The sequence below is a fragment of the Papio anubis genome, chromosome 15, assembly GCF_008728515.1.
Source record: "Papio anubis isolate 15944 chromosome 15, Panubis1.0, whole genome shotgun sequence".
NCBI lineage: Eukaryota > Metazoa > Chordata > Mammalia > Primates > Cercopithecidae > Papio > Papio anubis.
This window is the reverse complement of record NC_044990.1, coordinates 5,128,928-5,152,051: the sequence shown is the minus strand read 5'-3', so window position 1 is coordinate 5,152,051 and position 23,124 is coordinate 5,128,928. Positions and strand designations below refer to the sequence as shown.

The 23,124-nt window shown below is 42.6% G+C and overlaps 1 protein-coding gene across 2 annotated transcripts in view; it reads right to left on the bottom strand.

Annotated features, from left to right (window-relative positions):
* Positions 1 to 23,124, bottom strand: part of ATP8A2 (ATPase phospholipid transporting 8A2) — a 642,805-nt gene that overhangs the window by 307,868 nt on the left and 311,813 nt on the right. For both annotated transcript variants that reach the window (XM_031655775.1, XM_003913687.5), the window contains exon 25: positions 8,107 to 8,279. In XM_031655775.1, the coding sequence (XP_031511635.1) occupies positions 8,107 to 8,279 (173 nt within the window). The remainder of the gene's footprint in view (positions 1 to 8,106; positions 8,280 to 23,124) is intronic.

Below are 23,124 nucleotides of genomic sequence, written 5' to 3'. Positions count from 1 at the left end.
CCAAGGATAGACTTACAGCCTCGACAAGTTAATAATGCTCTCTGGAATAGGGTGTCAAAGTAGGAAGGTGGCTTATAACTAAACGTTCGGGATGCTGAGAAATCACATCATGAATGAAACTAAAGAAAAGTTTTATTTGTGCAAGTGTATAATTGGATCCCTACCAATATGGAGGCCAACTAAAACACAATTGGTGGTACAATTCTCATTACTGCATCTGAACTCTGTTTTGACATAATTCTGTGTGTAGTTCACAGGCTGAAAGACACCACACACAAAATGCATAACGTTCTGATTTCCTATTATCCATCATGCCTCATTCAGGTAAAAAAGTTAAGCTGGGGAAGAAACCAAATCAGAAGAGCCAGTTCTTTTCTACGTTCAGCAGTATAAAGTTAAGACAGATGTCCACCAGGTTTTTTAATGCAGGCTGAGTGATAAGCATAGGATAGTCTGGAAGACTGACCCGACGTTGGGAATGATACACTGCCAGTGTGTTAAAATGCTGGACAGGATATATATATACATATATACATATCTATACTTTCACAAAATAACCTCTGAACTGCTCCCCTTTCTTAGTGAGGGTAACACACCCCAAACTGGGGCTTGGAATCCATACTATGCTTACTAAACAGAGGAGAATACGTTTGTCCCAGCAGGGACTAAGCTACTACTCATCTCTCTCTGACTCTAAGCCAATTCATCTTACTTTCCGAGTCTAAGGCTACAAGCCCTTTTGCAAATTTCTATGTTGCTTATACTTGAATCCATTATTATTTTATGGAAATCATCAAGTGTCTTTGCAACTATTCATGTAAAAAACATTGTTAACTTGACTATCCATCAATTAGGAATAAATTAATTGCTGTGTTTTCATATAACAGAACGCCATTATGCTTTTAAAAAACACATTTATATTCAAATTTGACATAGAAACTGTGTATAACCTTTAACTTTGCATATTGTAAAAGGTGTAACCCTTCGTCCATTGAAAAGTGTTTTCACAGAAGGAGATCAAGACTTCACAACCAACTGTCAACAGTGCTACTCTCTAGTTGGGGGATTGTGAATGCCATTTTCTTTCTTCTTGTTTATCTATATTTTCTAACTTTTTACCAAAAAATATAAATCACTCTTACAGTTAGAAAAATAAACCCAAGAAGTCTTTTTAAACACTCAGTGCATGCACTGTGCCTTTTCTCTCTCCTGTTTTTATACCTATGATATCACAGAAGGCTTATACATGTTTATCTTTGAATCTATCCTGAAAGACAGAAGTCTAAACATCTCAGAGAAAATAAATGATGCCTTTGGAAACCCTTAATTTGCACATCCCATGGAAATCCCTGCCACGGTGTTTTCCTTTCACTCCATCTCCTGCCCAGAGACGTGAAGCCGTAAATCACATCTGCTAACGAGGCGGTGCCCAGAGGCCCCCGTGTCACCTGTATTTGCTGGGGACTCTGATGGGGCCACCACTAACGTCCTCACAGGGGGGACACTGATGATTCTTTCATGACTCTCTTCCTGACAAGACAGTCACTTTTAAGATTTCTGAGTGTTCTCAAGAGGTCAAAGTCCTGTCCCCTGGTAGTCTGTGCTAGAGAAATTATCTCCGTTTGGACAAAAATAAAGACCTTCAAAGAAAAAGGGAAAATGAGAAAGGGGGAAGAACAGAGAACTCCTTCTTGAACATACTGAAAATGGTTTACACATTTTCCACATAATTTTTACCCCTTTGGAGAATGACAAATCCTACAAGACTTTATGTTCATTTCTTGAGTCTAAACATATAAGACAGTTGAAAAATACGTTAAAAGCAAAACTTTGTGCAAAATTGTATTATCAGTAATAAACATGTGTGACAATGAATTAGCTGACACAGCCAACTGTGTGACTTAAGAGCATAGGCCCTGATATTATTCAGATAGAACATAAAATGCTGTCTCTTCCATTCCTAGCTGAGACCACAGACAAGATGATATAATTTTTGTGAGGCCTTTATTTCCTTATTTATAAAACTAAATACGATCCTGAAAAGGATAAACAAATTAAGAGACTTTAATTTCTGACTTCAATGTAACAATGTGCTTATATGGTTCAATCTCTCTGAAGGTCCGCTACATATAAAACCATGCTTGCTAACGCTGTCAAAAGGCCCTGGCACTGTGGTTCATGCCTATAATCTCAGCACTTTGGGAGGAGGATGCAGGAGGATCACTTAAGCCCAGGAGTTTGAGAGCAGCCTGGGCAGCATAGCGAGCCCCTAGCTCTACAAAAATTGTTTTAAAATTAACCAGGCATAGTGGCACGCCAGTCCCACCTAGACGGATGCAGGAGGATCGCTTGAACCCAGAAGGTCAAGGCTACAGTGAGCTGTGTTTGTGTTCATGGCACTGCACTCCAGACTGGGCAACACAGCAAGACTGTCTCAAAAAAAAGTCTGGTCACGCCGTGGCTCGGCCTGTAATCCCAGCACTTTGGGAGGCCGAGACGGTGGATCACGAGGTCAGGATCGGTGACCACCTGGCTAACACGGTGAAACCTCGTCTCTACTAAAAAATACAAAAAACTAGCCGGGCGAGGTGGCGGCTTCAGTCCCAGTTACTCGGGAGGCTGAGGCAGGAGAATGGCGGAACTGGTAGCGGATGCAGTGAGCTGAGATCCGGCCACTGTACTCCAGCCCAGGATAGAGCCAGACCTGTCTCAAAAAGTCCTAGATGCGGTTGGATGTACAGATCTGGAGCTGAAGTGAGGGGCCACGCTGGACAAGCAGATGGTGGAAGTCGCCTTCTCAACCCTGACTGCTCATTAGAATCAACAGATAACGAAGGAAAAGAGAGGTGTCATCGGCAGTTTGTAGAACTTCTAGAGTTTTGATCTTATTGCTCTGAGGAAGGCCCTGGGAATCAGACTCCTTGTTTTTCTTTCCACAAACATTTCATTTAAAATAACAAAACTTCTGCTCAAAGGATTCATTTTTTTGTCATCAACAAACATTTCATTCAAATGAGTGAACTTTCATTCAAACATTTCTGTTTTCTAATTCAACAAACATTTCATTTAAATGGATAAATTCTTTTATCCATTTATTTATATTTTACTGAGGTAAAAATCGCATAAGATAAAATTGACCATTTTCAATGTAGTGGAATTTAGCATGGTCACAACGTTGTGCAGTTATCCCCTGTAGCCTGTTCCAAAACACTTCATCGTCCTCAAAAGGAAATCCCATACGCACCGAGCAGTCACTCGCCATTCTTCCTCCTCCCAGCCCCTGGCAACCACTAGCCTGCTTCCTGGCTCTGTGGATTTGCCTATTCTGACTATATCACAGGAATGGCATCATATCATATGTGGTCTTTTGTGACTGGCTTCTTTCACTCAGCCTGTTTTCAAGGTACATCCAATCAGCCTGTTTTCAAGGTACATCCACATTGTAGCACATGTCACTACTTCATTTTTTATGACTCAGTAATATTCCACTGCATGGATTCCTACGTGGCTTGTTTCTAATTTGGGGCTACTGTGGGCAGTGCTGCTATGAACATTATGAACATTATGAACATGCACATACAAGTATTGTCTGAGTACCTGTTTTTAATTCTTTTGGGTGTATACCTACCTAAGAGTGGAATTTCTGGGTCATAGGGTATTTTCCAGATTTAGCTTTTTAGGAAAATATGTTTTTAAAAAGTTCTCAGCCGGGTGCAGTGTGGCTCACGCCTGTAATCCCAGCACTTCACGAGACCAAGGTGGGCAGATCACAAGGTCAAGAGATCGAGACCATCCTGGCCAACATGGTGAAACTCCGTCTCTACTAAAAATACAAAAATTAGCTGGGCTCAGTGGGGCGCGCCTGTAGTCCCAGTTATTCGGGAGGCCGAGGCAGGAGAATTGCTTGAACCTGGAAGGCAGAGCTTGCAGTGAGCTGAGATCGTGCCACTGCACTCCAGCCTGGCGACAGAGCCATACTCTGTCTCAAAAACAAACAAACAAACAAACAAAAGTTCTCCAGATGATTCCATGTGAAGCTGGTGTGAGAAGTCACTAATGTATAAGATGAACGAGGCCATCCCACACATCAGATGGAAAGCACATGGGGAGATGCAGAGTGGGAACATCATAGGACCAGAGGTAAAACCTTGGGAAAACAACATTTCACAGGCAGCCAGAAAGCCCATAAAGGAGACAGATGACTAAGGAGAAGAGAAAGGTGCCACCGAAGAAAAAGAGAACCCCTCAAGGGAAGAAGCCTCAACACCAGATGCTGAAAGGATCTGAAAATCTAGAACAAAAGGGAGTCTGCAGCGTGTGGCCAGATGGAGCCCCGGCTATGCTTTCTTCACTGAGGGCCGGTTTCAAGGAATTGGGATGTACGTGAGATGCAAAGGAATACAGGCAGATACAATAACACAGTCTCTTATTCACTACTTGCACTTATACGCCAAAGACCATGTCTCCTCTCTTTATTCATCCATGACACTAGGAATTTGCAATGTAAATGTCACAATACTTGCAAGCCCACAGCAGAAACCTTGGGCTGGACCAGTTTGCGCTTCAACAAATTACATGGCAACATCCCTGCCAGACACAAAGTAAACTGTACTGGAGTACTGATATATATGACCTCTCTAGGATTTTAACCATATGGAAAATATTTGGGTACAGAAATGCATAATTAGGAAATTGTTTGATTCTAATTTCAGCAACATATTTAACAGATTCTTGCATTCCTCTCTTTTTGCCACCTAAAATATTGTTTTAGTTTAAAGGTATTTATTTCTATACAACTTCACCAATCTCTGAATCAATATTGATAAGAACATGCTTCATGACTTCATAGGCCAGTTATTTTCTGAAAAAAAAAATTACTTTTTCCATTATTAGAGAAACAGGTACTCTCACAACTATTATATTTTGAAGATGAAAAGTGAAAATTAAGGTCAAATTTATGTTTGAAGCCACATATTGAATTTAGCTTAAGTTTAAATTTTCCATGACTAGTAAGTACATCTGAAGTGTACAAGTACTTTTTTCTTTTATTTTTAAGTACATGTTGATTTTTTTAAAACCTTAAGTATGAGATCAGCCAGGAAATGTCTCCAAGAGTAAGAAAATGATGCACTATCCTAAATTCCCCTTTTCAATTAATGCTTCCATTTTGTAGACTGTAGCAGTATTTAATTTGAAATTTCCTCTTTCTGTGCCAATTCCAGTTTGAACTCCCCTGAGAAGTCTTCAAGCACACAGCCTATGAGACACACAAAGCACTGTGAAGCAGTCACAGCGAGAAGGGGAAAAAGGTATGGGTGTGTGTGTGCGTGCGTGCATGTGTGTGCGTGCGTATGTGTGCGTGCGTGCACGTGTGTGTATTTTAGTATCAAGCACCTGGCAAGAAAAGAGCATGTTCCTGTAAACCCTTATAGGCATTCCTGGCTCTCCCCTGAGAATCCAACGGACTCATTTTGATTTCCCTCTTAAAAACTTACAAGGTTTTAGCGTGTTTGCATTGGGTTACAGTTTACCAGACTTTTCCACATTGTTACTTGTTTTTGTCCACCAGCAAGTCAGGGGGACGACCCCTTGATCAACAGGGCAGTGACAGCAGAAGCGGCTGACTCACCGTGACTCACGGCTCTGAGGTAGAGTGGTAACAACCTCCAGTGTGGAGCAATTCATATGATTAGGTACCCACCTACTCAGCAGCTTTACAATGAAGAAACAAAGGGAAATTTATGAATAAAAGTATTTCCCCACCATTCTTTCCATCCTTCCTTCCATTTGCATAGCCCTAATCTAAACTGCTCAAATATAATCCAGGAAAGCAAGCACAGGATCAGTACTCTAAAAAGAAAGCTCATTAGCTATGACACCAAAAGCACAAAGGAGAAAGATAGAGAAATCGGACTTTGTCAAAATAATTTTGCTGCAAGTAATACCGTCAGGAAAGTGAAAAGGTAACCGAACGGGGCAAAAACTGCAAATCACCCATCTGATGAAGTAGCTAAAGAACCCTGATACCTCAATAATAAAAAGATAATCCAACTTAAAAATGGGCAAAGGATTTGAATAGATATTTCTCCAAAGAAGATATACAAATGGCCAATAAACACATGAAAAAACGATCAACATCATTAATCAACAGAAAAATTCAAACCCAAACTCCAATGCAATACAACTTCACATCCACGAGGCTAACTAATCAAAAAGACAGCTAGTGACAAGTGTTAGCATGGATATGGAGGAACCGGAACAATCGCATATAGACAGTGGGAACAGAAAGGGTGCAGCCACTTTGGAAAACCATCTCACAGTTCCTCAAAAGGTTAAACATGGAGTTACTGCGTGACTCAGCAACTCCACTCCTAGGTACATACCCAGGGGAATCGAAAACCCATGTCCAAACAGAAGCTTGCACATCAGTCTTCACAGTAGCATTACACATAACAGTCAAAAAGTGTGAAAAACCCAAATTCTCATACACTGAGAAATGGATACACATGTGGTACATCTAAACAATGGAATATTACTCAGCCATAGAAAGAACTAAGTACTGACACATGCAACAACAGGGATGGAGAGAAGTCAGAAAAAGAACATCTCTTTTATGGCTCCATTCATGTGAAAATGTCCCAAACAGGCTAATTCAAGAGCCAAGTGAAGTAGATGATTGGTTGGTTGGGGTGGGGGTGAAGGAGTGGAGGAAGATGGGATTAACTGATAATGGATACAGGAGTTTCCTTATGGGGTGATGAAAATGTTCTAAAATTGGTTGTGATGATGGTTACATAACTTTGTGAATATACTCAAAGCCAGTGAATTGCTTTCAACAGGTGAACTGTAAAGTATGTGAATTGTATCACAATCAAGCTGTTTGAGGAAAAGAGAAGGAGGCCATCCTGAAACCCAGAAGCAGTGTATTTCACTTTCAGGTGCTCTGGCCATTGCTTCCTGCACCAGGTCCCTGACAGCTGCACCAGGCTTCCTGACTTAAAGGTACAACAGACTCATCATTCATTGTTTCAAACACATTTGAATTTGTCCTCATCCCTATGGTCCCTGAATATCCTGTGACCACAGGCATAAAAGTGACGTGCCTTTCCACTACCGATGCTCCACTAGCCAGCCCCTCCAGCTCTGTGACCACTCATCTTTCTAGGGGTTTATTGTCCTTATAATTCTGTCTGACTTTCATTTTTTTTTTTTTTTTCAGACGGAGTCTGGCTCTGTCGCCCAGGCTGGAGTGCAGTGGCGCGATCTCGGCTCACTGCAAGCTCCGCCTCCCGGGTTCACACCATTCTCCTGCCTCAGCCTCCCGAGTAGCTGGGATTACAGGCGCCACCACCACACCCGGCTAATTTTTTTGTATTTTTAGTAGAGACGGGGTTTCACCATGTTCGCCAGGATGGTCTCGATCTCCTGACCTCGTGATCTGCCCACCTCGGCCTCCCAAAGTGCTGGGATTACAGGCGTGAGCCACCGCGCCCGGCCGACTTTCATATTTCTATCAGAACTAGACCTCCACGTAGTCAGCAGTCAATGGAATGTAACAATACCCCACCACTGCCAATGGAAAAAAAAAACAAAAAAAGCAAAAAAAACCTTCCCAGACTCCATGAAGAACTTACAAAGATTTCTGGTTAGATCTTACCACAAAAATTGCTATCACATGAACCCGACCAAAGTTCCTCCTTAACTGAAAAGAAATACCCCAACAAACGTCAGAAAAGAAGCATCAAAGTCCCATAAGTCTTGGAAGTTGAGCTCAGACATGTGCAGTAAGTGGGACCCCAGTAATTTCCCAAAGGGGCTTGAGCCAGTGTTTTTCCAATTTATCCCCCATGGTGAATGTGACTGGAAGCCCTGGTCCTTACTCTTTTTATCTTCTCAGAAGACAATAAACAAAACCGAAATGTAAAAGCCACTAACTGCCTCTGCAAAATCTGTGCACCAACAGTTAAAAATAAATTTGTACTTTTGTTTTGGCTTTTTTAGATATGAAACTTTAAACCTAGAATTCCCATGCATCCCTTTCTTTCATATAAACACGGGATACAGACACAGCAGAGCGTGAGCTGTGCACAGCCTGCACGTTCCTACCTGCAGCATATGACCGCTTTGCACGAGAGTGCCAAATCCAGGAAACTCCTCCGGACTTCAAAGGAGAGCGCGTACTTCAGGGTGTGGCCATCGATGATGAGGGCCACGTCATTTTCCTTCCCCAGCAAATTCCCAAGGTCAGTGCAGTGCTGAGTAATGGCTGCCCTTGTGGCCTGAAACAAGAGTACAGGGGAAAATCACATTTTTTGTGTGTTTAATACCAAAAACAAAATAGAATTCAAAATTAAATTTCTTGAAATGAGAACACACCGATTCTAATATAAATATATTAACAGTTCAGCTTTGTGCATTTACACATTAAAATTTCATTGGAATGCCCTCTGGGTCTGTTTTATGGGTGCAAACATCTTCATAGTGAGATCTGTTTTGAAATTTACAATAATCCACTTCTTTACACTATATACACATTATTCTTGGTGCCCCTAGAATAGAAAACTCCACATAAACAAATGTGCTTTTTGGGGAAAGATAGCATTATTGGAACTTGAATGGCAAACACTAACATTTCTCAGTTTGCACAAGATAATCTTTAAAGCATCCAAAAGATATCAAGGGATATAAAAATATGACAATATATTAATTTTGAATCCTGCTGAGATCTTCGGATTAAACCATTCTCTCCATGCATCGCCAGCAGAAGAAATAAGCTGATCATTTGTCCCATGTTATAGAAAGTATCTAATCAAGTTAAACTGCCGATACCTGCCAAAACATTACTACCAGTCTTAAAAGCATCTTGGTGTAATGTCCATTATCACATGGAATTAAAGCACAGAAACATTTTTTAGATTAAAAAAAAAAATGGGCTGGGCATGCTGGTTCATGCCTGTAATCCTAGCACTTTGGGAGGCCGAGATAGGAGGGACTGTTTGAGCCCAGGAGTTCAAGACCAGCTTCGGCAACATAGAGAAACCCCATCTCTATAAAAAAATTAAAAAATTATCCAGGCATGGTGGTGCACATCTGCTGCATGTCTGCTGCATGTCTGTAGTCCCAGCTACACTGGAGGCTGAGGTGGGAGGATAGCTTGATCCTGGAAGGTTGAGGCTGTAGTAAACCCTGATCACACCACTCCAGACTAGACAACACAGTGAGACTCTGTTTCTTTAAAAAAAAAAAAAAAAAAAGATGTTCTTGTTTTCACAGTGAATTTATGACTATGAATAGGATATCTCACTCAAATATAAGAATGTAATTTTGGGCTCATAAAAAATATAGTTTAAGTTAATCGGGAAGCACAGAATTCTGCCGAAATTATTCTGTCTAGAAGACGACTATTAAGTAACATTCACATGCAATTTATTATATCATAACGCAAATTATAATCTTTTTTTTTTGAGGCGGAGTCTCGCTCTGTCGCCCAGGCTGGAGTGCAGTGCCACCATCTCTGCTCACTGCAAGCTCCGCCCACTGGGTTCACACCATTCTCCTGCCTCAGCCTCCCGAGTAGCTGGGACTACAGGCGCCCGCCACCATGTCCGGCTAATTTTTTGTATTTTTTAGTAGAGACGGAGTTTCACCATGTTAGCCAGGATGGTCTCGATCTCCTGACCTCGTGAACCACCTGCCTCGGCCTCCCAAAGTGCTGGGATTACAGGCGTGAGCCACCGCGCCTGGCTATAATCTTAAAGAAATATGTTTAATGAACAAGAATCCTTCTACCTCTAGTAATATTGAGGATCAGTTACCATTAAAAAGTGAGAAACAGGTTCCAGAAAACTGTCTTATTGTTCAGTGTTTATTCTCAACAAGTGACTTTTGACAATTTCATAAAGATTTATTTAAGAAAGATGTGGTCTAGAGCCCTGCACTGTGGTCAAATGGCCCGGGTTCTAGTCCAAGCTCTCTACTTGTTACCTCTGTGACCTTCAGCAAGATACTTAGCCTCTTTAAATTGCCATTTTCTCATGCGTAAAAGGGAGCTAAAAACATTTCATAGCACTTTTCTCATGAACAAATAAACTAATTAACATAAATTATTTAGCACGGGGCTTGGCATACAGCAAACACTCAGTAAAGCCCATTCTTCCTCCTGTTACTATTTATTCATCAAGAATTTCCCCCATCTGGGCCAGGTGAAGTGGCTCATGCCTATAATCCCAGCACTTTGGGAGGGCGAGGCAAGTGGACCACTTGATTGAGGTCAAGAATTCAAGACCAGCCTGGCCAACATGACAAAAACCCATCTGTACTAAAAATACAAAAATTAGCTGGGCGTGGTGGCACACACCTGTAATCCCAGCTACTCAAGAGGCTGAGGCAGGAGAATTGATTGAACCTGGGAGGTGGAGGTTGCAGTGAGCCGAGATTGCAACACTGCATTCCAGCCTGGGTGACAGAGTGAGGCTTCGTCTCAAAAACAAAACAAAACAAAACAAAACAACAACAAAAAGAATTTCCCCTATCAAGGACAATACACTTCTCTTCTACTTTAGGCAGTGAATACATGCCATCACTAGCATGTATTCATGCACGTATTAGATAGGCCAAAAGCAAGGCCTTTTGCACCAGTTAGCCAACTTGTGAATGCATAGGAAAAGTTATTGAAGGAAATTAAAAGAGCTACTCCAGTGAACACACAAATGATAAGAAAGCAAAACAGCCTTATTGCTGATATGGAGAAAGTGGTCTGGAACCACAACATTCCCTTAAGCCAAAGCGTAACCCAGAGCAAAGCCCTAACTCTTTTCAACTCTACGAAGGCCGAGAGAGGTGAGGAAGTTGTGTTAAGGCTGAAGCTTAGCAGAGATTGGTTTACAAAGTTTAAAAAAGGAGCTGTCTCCATAACATAAAAGTGCAGGGTGAGGCAGTAAGTGCTGACGTAGAAGCTGCAGCAAGTTCGCCAGAAGGTCTAGCTAAGATAATCGATGAAGGTGGCTTCACTAAATAACAGATTTTCAATGCAGATGAAACAGCCTTCTATTGGAAGAAGACGCCATCTAGGATTTTCATAGCTAGAGAGAAGTCAATCCCAAGCTTTAAAGTGTCAAAGGATAGGCTGACTCTTGTTAGAGGCTAATGAAGTTGGTGACTTGAAGTTGAAGCCAATGCTCACTTACCGTTCTGAAAATTTCCGCTAAATCAATTCTTAGAAAGGGAAAAACAAAGCCTGGCGAACACTACATCTGTTTATAGAATGGTTTACTGAATATTAAGCCCACTGTTAAGACCTACTGCTCAGAATAAGACTCCTTTCAAAACATTACTGCTCAGTCACAACACCCTGGGCCACCCAAAGCTCTGATGGAGACATGTTGATGAATGAATGTCATTTTCATGCATGCTTATCTAACATCCGTTCTGCAGCCCATGGATCAAGGAGTCATTTAGAGTTTAAGTCTTATTATTTAAGAAATACATTTCATAAGGTTATGGCTACCATAGATAGTAATTCCTCTGATGGGTCTGGGCAAAGTAAATTGAAAACCTTTCAGCAAAGATTCACCATTTTAGATGTCATTAAGAACACCTACGATTTATGGGAGGAGGTCAAAAGATCAACATGAACAGGAGTTTGGAAGAAGTTGATTTCAACCCTTGTGCATAACTTTGACAAGTTTGAGACTTCAGTGGAGGAAGTAACTGAAGATGCGGTAGAAATAACGGGAGAACTAGAATTAGCGGTGGAGTCTGAAGATGCGACAATGCGCTGCAACCTCATGATCAAACTTGAATAAACGAGGAGTTGCTTCTTATGGACGAAGAAAGAAAGTGGTTTCTTGAGGTGGAATCTACTCCTGGTGAACATGCTGTGAACATTCTTGGAATAACAACAAAGGATTTAGAATATTACATAAACTTAGTTGATAAAGCAGCAGCAGTGTTTGGGATAATTGATTCCAATTTTGAAGGAAGTTCTATGGTGGATAAACACTATCAAACAGCATCATATGCCACGGATAAATCTTTTGTGAAAGGTAGAGTCAACAGATGCAGCAAACTTTATTGCTGTCTGATTTTGAGAAATTGCCAAAACCACCCCAACCTTCAGCAACCACCACCTTGATCAGCCAGCAACCATCAACGTCATGGCAAGACCCTCCACCAGCAAAAGATTATGACTTGCTGAACGCTTAGGTGATCGCTAGCATATTTTTGCAAAAAGTATTTTTAAATTAAGGCATACACATTGGGTTTTTTAAAGACATAATGCTATTGCACAGTTAATAGACTACAGTACAGTGTAAACATAACTTTTATATGCACTGGAAAACCCAAAAAATAAAAAAAAGATAGTGTGACTTGTTTTACTGTAGTATTTGCTTTACTGCTATGGACTGGTACCAAATCTGCAATATCTCTGAGGTATGCCTACAATAGACAAATCATTAACAGAATAATGTTCTATGCATAAAAGTTAAATGGACTTTCATTAAAAACAAAGAAGCCAGGCATGGTGGCTCATGCCTGTAATCCCAGCACTTTTGCCGAAGAGGGTGGATCACCTGAGGCCAGGAGTTCAAGACCAGCCTGGGCAACAGAGTGAGACTCTGTCACTACAAAAAAAAAAAGGGACATATAGGCACAGAATTTGCCAGGTATGATGGTGCAAAGATTGTTTGAGCCCAGGAATTGGTGGCTGTGCTGAGCTATGATCATGCCACTGCAGTCCAGCAACAGCCTGTCTCTAAAATAAAGAAAGAAAACTTCGTACTTTTTATTGTCAATGAGCTTTGTAATTCTGAATCTCAAACAAGCATCCTGAAAACATCTATGCCTTCCTGATCTAAAACAACAGCCTGCCCTTTAGAATTTGCGTAGAGAGCAAAAAATTATCCTGACTTGGGAAAATGCCAGCTTGACAGCCTGGGTGTGTTCACCAGGAAATTCAGGTAAGTGTGGGAAATTCTAGAGGGCGTGCCTGCTGAGGATCAATGAATGAAGGACAGAAAAACAGCCTGAGAAGCACGTCACCAAAGAGATGAGACAAGGTACAGAGATTTGGCCCAGGGAGAGCAGCCAGGTGCTACAGTAGAGGCCCAGTCTCGTTCAGTGCCTTTTAGACCCATGGGCCTCCCCACTGGACTTATGCCTGGATCCAAGGAGGGAAAGAGTGACGAACAGAAATCTCTGAAATGTGGAGACCACTGCCTGTGGCTTTTTGTAAGAGGGCACAGCATAAATGGAGACATTGATGGTCATCGTAGGCAGGGTGCTTTCTCTACTTAGGGTTATTTCTGCAGCACACATGAGGACAGACTGGATGCCAACACATGGTGGTTCTTCCTTGGCAGGAGGAGGAGAGGGACTAGCCTGGCCAATGTGGTAAAACCCGGTCTCTACTAAAAATACAAAAAATACAAAAAAACTAGATGTGTGTGGTGGTGCGTGCCTGTAATCCCAGCCACTTGGGAGGCTGAGGCAGGAGAATCACTTGAACCCAGGAGGTGGAGGTTGCAATGAGCCAAGATTGTGCCACTGCACTCCAACTGGGCAACAGAGCAAGACTCCGTCTCCAAACAACAACAACAAAAACCCCAAAATTAGAAAAGTGTGGTGGCACACCTTTGTATTTCCAACTACTCGGGAGGCTGAGGTGGGAGAATCACTTGAACCTGGAAGGCAGAGGTTGCAGTGAGCCAAGATCATGCCACTGCACTCCAACCTGGGTGACAGACAAAATAAATAAAATAAAAATAAATAAATAAATATAAACAAAAGAGAGAGGGCGAGGCAGATCTGAGGGACGTCTCTTTCTCTGACCTTTTTGTGGGCTACCCAGCCTTCCTGGTACATTTTGAGTTACATTTTGCTTGAAAATGACTGGTTCTCAATCCTACTTACCCTGCCATTCTCTTCTCTCCTTGCCCTTCATCTGCTCAGACACACTCCTTGGCCTCTAGGATTAAAATTTTTTTCCTACCACTAAGAGCTCTGCAGGTCCATCCAACGCCATCCTTGACGTGTCTCCAGCCTCCGCTTTGAGTTTAATTCCTGCACTTTCCATGCCCACTCGGCAATAATCTTTGATCAAACCCAGACGAGCTGGGTTCACCACACACATGTGGTGGAATATAGGTCCCTTCTGTGCAGTTCTCAAGCGAGCCAATCGAAGGTATTACTATCACAAACAGTTCCTTATTCTCAAATGGACTATGATTCAAGAGTCTATTTGTAAGGTAGTTATTGGGCACTTAGAATCCATTTTCCCAGAGGAACGATGTTACAAATTATGGTTGGATCCCAGGGCCTGTTAATGCCTGTTTAGTCCAGTTGCTAAAATTTATACTACAGTCTCTTATTTTAATAAAAAGCCAATTACTGAAAGTTACAATGGACTTAGCTGTTATAAGGGGCATAGAAAGTCGGGGCTGGAGGTTTCATACCCGGAAAGATAAAAAATATTCCAAAATCCTTAGATAGAATTTGCTTTTAGGTGTTAATATTAAACTGTCTATTTCTAGCTTTTGGTGCATGTTCTACCATTGTATTTCCCTTCACAATTAAACACACACACAATTTAATGTCGAAAGTGAGTGACTGTTACTGACGACTGTTCCCTACCTTTTTCCCCAGTTTTGTCCTCCCGTGAACCTCACATTTCTTAGCAAGGTCAGCATTGCCTTTGCATTCCCAGCTTATAAATTAAAATTATGTTGTCACCACAGACAGTACCACCTTCCAGTCTCAGGAGATGTCGTGCCTCTGCTGATTCATAGAAGATCCTCAGAGGTTCATCTGGTGAACCCTGAAAGTGGAAGTGCAGCCCTGCTCAACCTAGGGGTACACAGGATCCAAAAGGTGGTTCCACTGTTAATCACTTTGGATTTAATAAACAAGCCAGGACAGATGAACATTTCTAGACCCTAGATGCATTTCTACCAATTTGCAGACGGCACGACTCTCGCTTCAAAACTGAATGGTTCCAGCACCACTGAAATCTGCACAGGCAGAAGCCCTCTTCCTCCGTCAGCTCGGCAGGGCCGTGACGGATTTCCTCGACGCCATGGAGCAGCAGCTGCTGCAGCCCTCCCTTTGATGTCCTGCAAATTCCAGTGGGCTCAGAGCTGACCATGCCCAAAGCAGATGGTTCAAGTTTCATTAGCGGCACTTCAACCACACCATGCTTAGCCTTCGAGTTCCAGGGCAGACTCCCTTCTCCTGAATTAATTGGGCTATTGAGTATCTAATGATAATGCTCTTTCTTTATCCCACACATTCAGTGCTTTTTCTTCCCCTCCATGAATCTCTTTTTCCTGTCCCCTGACGACCATCACCTGTGTCTTTTCTCACCATCGCCTTTCCCCATTCTTCAGATCATTCCCTGCCCAGCCTCCCACACCCAGTGCAGCTGCAGTCACCATTTTCCTGCCACTTTCATGTTCTTTTTACTATCACATTCATTTCCAACATAATCACATCTCTTTCTTGACAGCACTAATACTCTCAATGCTTTTGTATTTATAGAACTTAATGAGTGTAAATGGTAAAATTCAAAGCACAAATATAGCAAATCCACTCTGGGCTAACAAAAGCTGCCAAGGCTGAAGCCAAAGTAATTACATAAGGCCTCCACTCTGGCAGCTGCTGGTGGCAGGTAAAGCTTGTACCTTTTTGCTCTGAATATTGCTTTGTTCCAATCTAGGAATATCCCTAAATTTAAAGTCCATAAGTAGACAAGAGAAATTTCTGTTAAACGTATAACATTTCAAGGACTACCTATAATACCAATAATTCAAAGGAAGACAGGATGATATCTCACAGGCATTAAGCAACCATTTTCAAGAGATGTTTGGCTTCTCACCTGCAAGCACCCAGGTGCCAGTCTGGTGCCCTCAGGTTATCTATTCTCACTTACCCCATGACACGTTTCTCTACACTGGCCATCCCTACCTCCCACAAAATGTTTCTATTTCCAAAAAAAAAAAAAAAAAAAACTCTTATCCTTCTCAGAATAAGCCAACCCAATTTACTGAATTCATACTAGCATGCAAGCCTCTACAGAAATATTCTTCTGTTAATCAGCTTTATTAAGATACAACTGACATACAGTAAAGCTGACCTATTTTAAGCGCACGATTCAACAAGTTTTGCCAAAGGTACACAGAGTCAGGTAACCCCGGCCACAATCAAGATACGGAACCCTTTCGTCATCGCCAAAGTTCCCTCCTTCCATGCTGCACACAAGTCCCTTCCCGCACCCCAGGTCCTGCTGACCTTTCGTCTACCTCTTTTCACTACAGTTTGGCCTCTTCTAGAATGTTACATAAACAGAATCATAGTTTGCAGTCTTTTCTGTGTGGCCTATTCACTTAGCCTGATGCTTTCAGATTCATCCAATATGAATGCACATGTCAATAGTTTATTCCTTCTGTTGCCAAGCAGTATTCCAATGTATGGACATAGCACAACATGTTTCGGTGTTCACCCATTATTCGACATTTGGATTGTTTCCACTGGGAGGATATTATGAAGAATTCTTCTATGAATCTATGTGATTAGTCTCTGTGTAGACTTATGTTTATATTTCTCTTGGGTAGAAACCCAGGATTGGACTTACCCAGTCACACCACACAGACAGACACACACAGAGCCAGTGCGTATTTAACCTCCCAGAAACTGCAAGGCTGTTTTCCAAAGTGCCTGAGTCACTGTGGGTTCCCAGGTGAGCTCACAGGTGAGCTCTGCAACCAGTCCATGCTCACCAACACCTGCAAGCTGAGTCTCCTTAACTTTAGCCTTCCGGTGGGTGCGTAGTGTTAGATTTAGTAGTTTTCATTTGCATTTCCCAAATAACCAATGGTGTGTTGAAGACCTTTTAAATGCTTAATGAATGAACCGAATTTCTATTTGCTGAGATTTCAAGACACATACAGTGGGATGATTCAAGAACACCAGGGACAGCCGGGCACGGTGGCTCACACCTGTAATCCCAGCACTTTGGGGGGCTGAGGCCGGTGGATCACGAGGTCAAGAAATGGAGACCATCCTGGCTAACACAGTGAAACCCCGTCTCTACTAAAAAAAAAAAAAAAAAAAAAAAAACCACCAGGGACATACTGTGGGCATGGGCTTGCCTTGTCTAAGCAGCTCTCTTGCAGGGTAGCTGAGATACACTAATTTTAGTTTCTTTCTTTAAAAAAAAAAAAAAAAAGTCACAAATTTCTTAAAAACCCACATTTTCCTGATAAAGCATCCCAGGCAGTGTTAGAGGACAGACTTAGGAAGTGAGATGCATAAGAGAAAACTGGCCATGCGGTTAATGATCAAGGATCATTTGTAAGAAAGAGACTATTTATGTACTCGGCCTCCAGAGCCTAGAAAGTTTGAACACTATTAATTACTACTATTTACTGAAAGAAAATTTGACTAACAGTGTGACAGGGCTCAAATCATTCAGGTAAAAAAAAAAAACTCTGAAGATATTTACTGTTTTCATTTCTCTAAAGATATTAAATAGCAACCCTTAATATGCATATTTTTCCCCCAAACTAAATTTTTTATTTTAATACCAGGAATCTTCTTATATGCTAAATAAATCATTGAATAGCTCTGTACAGTAATCTCTTAAAAATAATGCATATGTTTTAAGAAGCATTTACTACTTGACTGTGGATCCTTTTTGTAGTTTTTAAAACATGGAATTCGCCTTAAAATAGATGGTTTTTTTCTACAAGAAAATTATTTCAAAGTGTGATCTTCCTCCAAGAAGAATGTGAAATCAGCACTTGCAAGCCACCACTCAGCTATGTATAAAATGACCTCCATGATCCCACGGAACAGTTGCTTGTCACACCATTTGCCCAGAGTGGATCTCTGGAAGTCACTGTATTCTTCAGGGACACAATGAATCACTGCCACATTTAATATCATCACTCTAGGAATAGTTTTACTATGAACATAACAACCTTCGCTTAATTAATTGCCCGACCTTTGGGGATTAACATTTTCAACTTTAACATATTAATGATACGGCCGTTCCGCTTACTATTTCTAAAGTCTCCTTGATAATTGGGAAAATTATCAAGTGCCCAAACAGAGCACAATGGGGATTACATTTACAAACTAAAAATGAAACTACTAGATAAATTATTTTCTAGGCAACTTAAGTTTCCAAAGAGCGTTTTTAATAACTATGTGATTAAGTATATCAGGTAAATTTTACTAAAGGAAGACAAAGGGTTATTAATGTCATTAAGATCTTTATTTGGCTCGCAGTGACAAATGTTGATATATGTTCCGTCAACATAAGCAGCACATAAGTGGTGCAGTCGTTACAATTCTTGAACTCATTATCTGCTTTAAGATAAAACCAGTTTCTTAAGACACATGCTAAAACTTTTAAAGCAAACCTCACAGATGTTGTATAAGAAAATGAACATGTTAATCTCAACTTAATTATTTAACTTCCTGACTCCTGGAGATTTAAACTTAGAACTTCAATATTTTGAAGACACAGTTACCACACTTACTGTCTCCAAGGTCTCTTTGACTCTTAGCAAATATAATGTGCCCAGGCTGTATTTAGTCTTGTGCAAACAGCAAGTGAAAACAGTGAAAAATTTCTGAAAGAGAAACAGTGAAGGGAGATCATTTAAAAATATTCTAAATGCATGTGTGGCAGCTGCAGGCTGTGCAAACTGGCAGTGAAGATCATAGCCACGGGACGAAAATGGGAGCACAGGCTCACATTTGGAACTTGCTGAAGCAAAGGTGCCAGACAGAAAGGGCTGAAACTGGGCTGTCCCCCACAGGCTCCCAGGCTGCGGGTGAGCCCACAGGGCATGGTTCTGGGAAGCCCTGCCAGCAGGACCTCCTTGGTGCTCCCTGAATCATCAGGCGCTGGGGAGTACAGAGAGAGTTACAGGAGAGAAAAGAACAGCTGTCTACAAATCCTCTGCTATATCAGGAAAATCTCTCATGCTCACATGGGACACTGTTACCACATTTAAAACTGGAAATACTTTCTACATGAGAGTCTCCAGTTGGTAATGTCAGTGGCACACTCTAGGATACATAAACTTTAAAAATCCGTAAACGAAAAAATTAAGCAAAAAATGTAGAAAACATCTCATTTCCGCTGGTGGCCTCAGCACTGAAGAGACAGTGAGGAAGAAGTCTCATCTTCTCCCTGACACACACCTGGCCAAAGACTCCTGGCCGTGCAGAAGCCATAACCAACCAGGGTGGGTGAGGGTGGGCTTTGGGGCAGGCCGGGCTCTCCTCACCATTCTTTATCCTACACAGACTGGCACGTAGTCAAGATCATGGAGATAGATGTTAACACTGAAATACAGAGCAAGAAACAAAATCCTGTGATTAACTCAGGCAGGAAGGGCCTATAATGTGCACAGGATCCTAGAGACCCAAGAGTTTCAGAATGAAACAGCGACACAACAGCACAAAACAGCCAAAGATCCCCGCATGTCTGGCTGTTGGCGCAGGGAGTATCCCAGGCCTGTAAAGTGTGGGGAGCCACAGGCTCAAGTCAGGAAGGTGCTGGAGGGTGGGGACTCTTGCAGGCTGGGAGGAAGCACTTGGACTTCATCCCAGAGTCTACAGGGAGCTTGTGAAGGTTTGTATGGATAGAAATAGCATACTTGAATTTTTATTTGTAGATCACCCACCAACAGTATGGAAGATGGATTGGAACAAGGACTCAGGTCAGTTAAAGAGGTTTAGGATGCTGGGAGCCTAACCTCTTCCTATGGTATCACCCCTGCCTGCGATAACAGACAAAACCAAGAAGTGTATTTACTGAAAAGAATCAACAGTGCTCGGTGAACGGTGAGGGGACCAGAAAGGAAATGGGGATAATAGGTGTGTGGCCAGCAGAAAAAGGAGCCAATCCCTAAGAAAGCAACAAGCAAAGAACTGGGGAGGGGTGGGGATCAAGCGACGGCAGATCAGAAGTCGGAGTATCAATGCCATGGAGGGAGAGCTGGCTCTTTGGTTTAAGAGCTGCCTACCGCTCCCTGGGATTGCGATGGGAAGGCCTCCTGGGATGGTGGGGGATCAGGAAGCCTCTCTAGGCCCTGGAATACCCAGAACTGCTCTCTAGGGACATTGCTGTGCCTGGAGACAGCCTGATGAGAGTCACTTCCACTGCTATGACCCCGTTAGTGTCTATACATTTCAAATGAGCATCAGGCAGCTGTCACTTGCTCTTTGTGGATCACATAAGCTTTCGATCAATGTTGGCTAAAGAATGGAAGAAGAGATCACCTGGTTGTCTCCTTACCACTCCCACCGGGTGAAAAAAGCAAACAAACAAATCACCTAGCAAACTGCAGGTGCTGAAGAAACGCTCGCCACCTCTTGTTTGGGGACTATCTGCTGCCTCCTGAACTCCTAACCCTGGCCAAGCACTCCGCTCATGGCCGCTGTGGGCCATGCACTGTCCTCTGCTCCACGACTCCCTTCGGCACTGGGGCAGTGACAAGGGCCTTCTGATAACATTTTGGAAAGTATTTGAGACTTTAGCTTGGTGGGCCATTCATACAGTCAATAAGCAGTCATGAAACATTGACTATAGGAACACAGCTGTGCACAAAACTTCAAAGGCCCAGCTCTCAATGGGCTTACACATTAGTGAGGGGACAGACACTACACAAATAAAAACAGAACACGGTGTCATGAGCTGTCGAGAGCCATGGATGAAAACCAAGCAGGGTTTGGGAAGCAGGAGCCCATCAGAATCTTGGGCACTCAGGGCCGCGGTCAAGAAGACTGAGACTTACCTGGGAACGGAAGTAGAACAGTTTGTACTTCAGTGCACGAAATGTCCTGACGGTGAATTTGAGTGACCAGGAAATACAATCAGTAGGTTGACAAGAGGTTAATTGTTCATCCCATTAAAAAAATATATTTTTAAGCCAAAATTTAAAAGCCAAGAGCTTCCACAAGAAAACTCTGTTATCTCGCTTCTCTTGAAACATTACAGTGTCTGGGAGTTCCGGGCCCATGTTCCCACTGAACTTGTTACCCCTGAGAAATACACATACACGCTCTTGGCCAGGTGCCTCCCAGTCTCTACTGCCTCCCTGATACTGGGATACTGAGTGTCACTGTCATTTAGCATGTACTGCTTGTTTTTTCCTCTGGACCCACCTCGCCATTAAAAGTGGGAATCAAGATGACCAGGGCGGCTGTAAGTTTCTGGTTTGGAGATGGGGGTCTCCTTGGAGCACTCCCTCATGTTCCTGCCCCACAGGCCCGTTCTGCATCCGCTCCTTGTGAGCCCTATTCTCTGTGATTTCCAACAGGACAGAACTCATCTCAAACAGTAGTCCGATCAGGCATCCCAAATATAGCATGCCCCAAACTGAGTTCCTGGCCCCCTCCCTCCCATGCCCGCACGCCCCCCGCATGGAATAGTTATGGACCACCACCCAGAGAAACACAGCAGTGAACACTTCTATCTCTTTCAGTCCAGGACAGCTCCATGCTTCCAGGTACTCACACCAAGAATATCAGAATCATTCTGCTTCCTTTCTGTCATGCCCTATATATTCCATCAATCACCAAATAATGCTGCCTGTGCCTCTGAAATGCATCTAGGCCCTGACCATATCTCACCAGGCCACTGCTGGGGTCACCCTCCCTCACCTGGACCATCTGAGCAGCCTTCTGAACTGTCCCTGGGCCTCCACCCAGCAGAGAAACCCTGTTACCATGGAAGGCAGGTCCTGCCACTGCATTCAAAGTCCTCCCAAGCTTCTGGTCTCCATCTGAATAAGAGCCAAGTGCCTTCTGATGGCTGGCGAGGCCCAGCACCCCTCTGACCTCGTCTCATGCCAGAGCCCCCACTAACTTTCTGCTTTTCTTCTAATAGGCTGACCTGCTGCTCCCTTGCATCCATTCCCCCAGATTTCCATGCAGCTCATCCCACTTCAATGTGGCTTCTTAGGGAGGCCCTCCTGAGTGCCCCCATTTAAAAATCACATTTCCCCATGCAAACTCCTTATTTCCCTTTCCTCCTCCATTTCCCTCGGGGCACGTACCATGTTCCATCTTCTACATCTTTCACTGACACATTTTGCTCACCGTCCACCCTCCCCACTAGAGAATCAGCTGCAGGGGCCAGGGATTTCCCAGCCGATTCTTTCACGACTGTATCTCCAGGGCCGAGGGCGCAGCCTGGCCTGCAGGGTATATTCAAATCTTTACTGAATGAAAGAATGACAGAAAAAAGGTAAAGATGGGAAACAGGGAGTCTAGTTCAGAGACTATGCCATCACCCACATATCTAATCGGCCTGGAGGAGGGAGCAGCGGGACTGAAGTCTTTACAGAAGCAAAGGGGACTGGGCTTGGTAACTGAGTGTGAGGCCCAGGCAGGGACTGTGTCTAAGGCTGTCACCTCCAACTACAGCTTATCAGCCTTCATGGAGATGGAGGCGGCCAGAGGGTGACAGGATAGGAGGGGTTGGAGAGGAACCACAGGCAGGAAGAGTCAATTTTTAAGCAGGTTAATTAAATGAGTTGATTAATATATATATTAACACATTCTTCGCAGGTATAATTCAAAGCCTAATAAACTCTTCCAAGACAACTTTCGAGGTTTAAATTATTTCTAAATGTAATAAGCCCAAGACTCAAAAGAGCTCAAATTCACTCAAGTATATACGCTACAGGTTACACTCCAGCCTCCAGAACAAAAGAAAAGTTACAAACACCAGGAATACGTGGGAGACGACGACTTGCAGAAGACCAGTGTCCCCAGTGCTTGAAACTATGTGGAGAACAAAAAAAAGAGAAGTGGCTCTGTTTTCCAGACTTACATTTAATAGGTTCTAAATCCAGCACAGATTTGACCTTTGCTTTAAATAGATTTTCTTGGAGAGGAGGGAAGAAAACATTGATTCATCCGAGACTCCTGAACGACCTACTGTTCACATTACTTGGAATAAAGTCTGCTTTAAATCAGAATTCTTGAGACACAGAAATAAATATACCAAGAGGTTTCTAATTTTGTGCTTTCACCAACTGATTATTTTCATTCACAACAGTGGACGAACTCGATACGGTCTTTCTAGAAGAAGGCCATGGCGGCCGA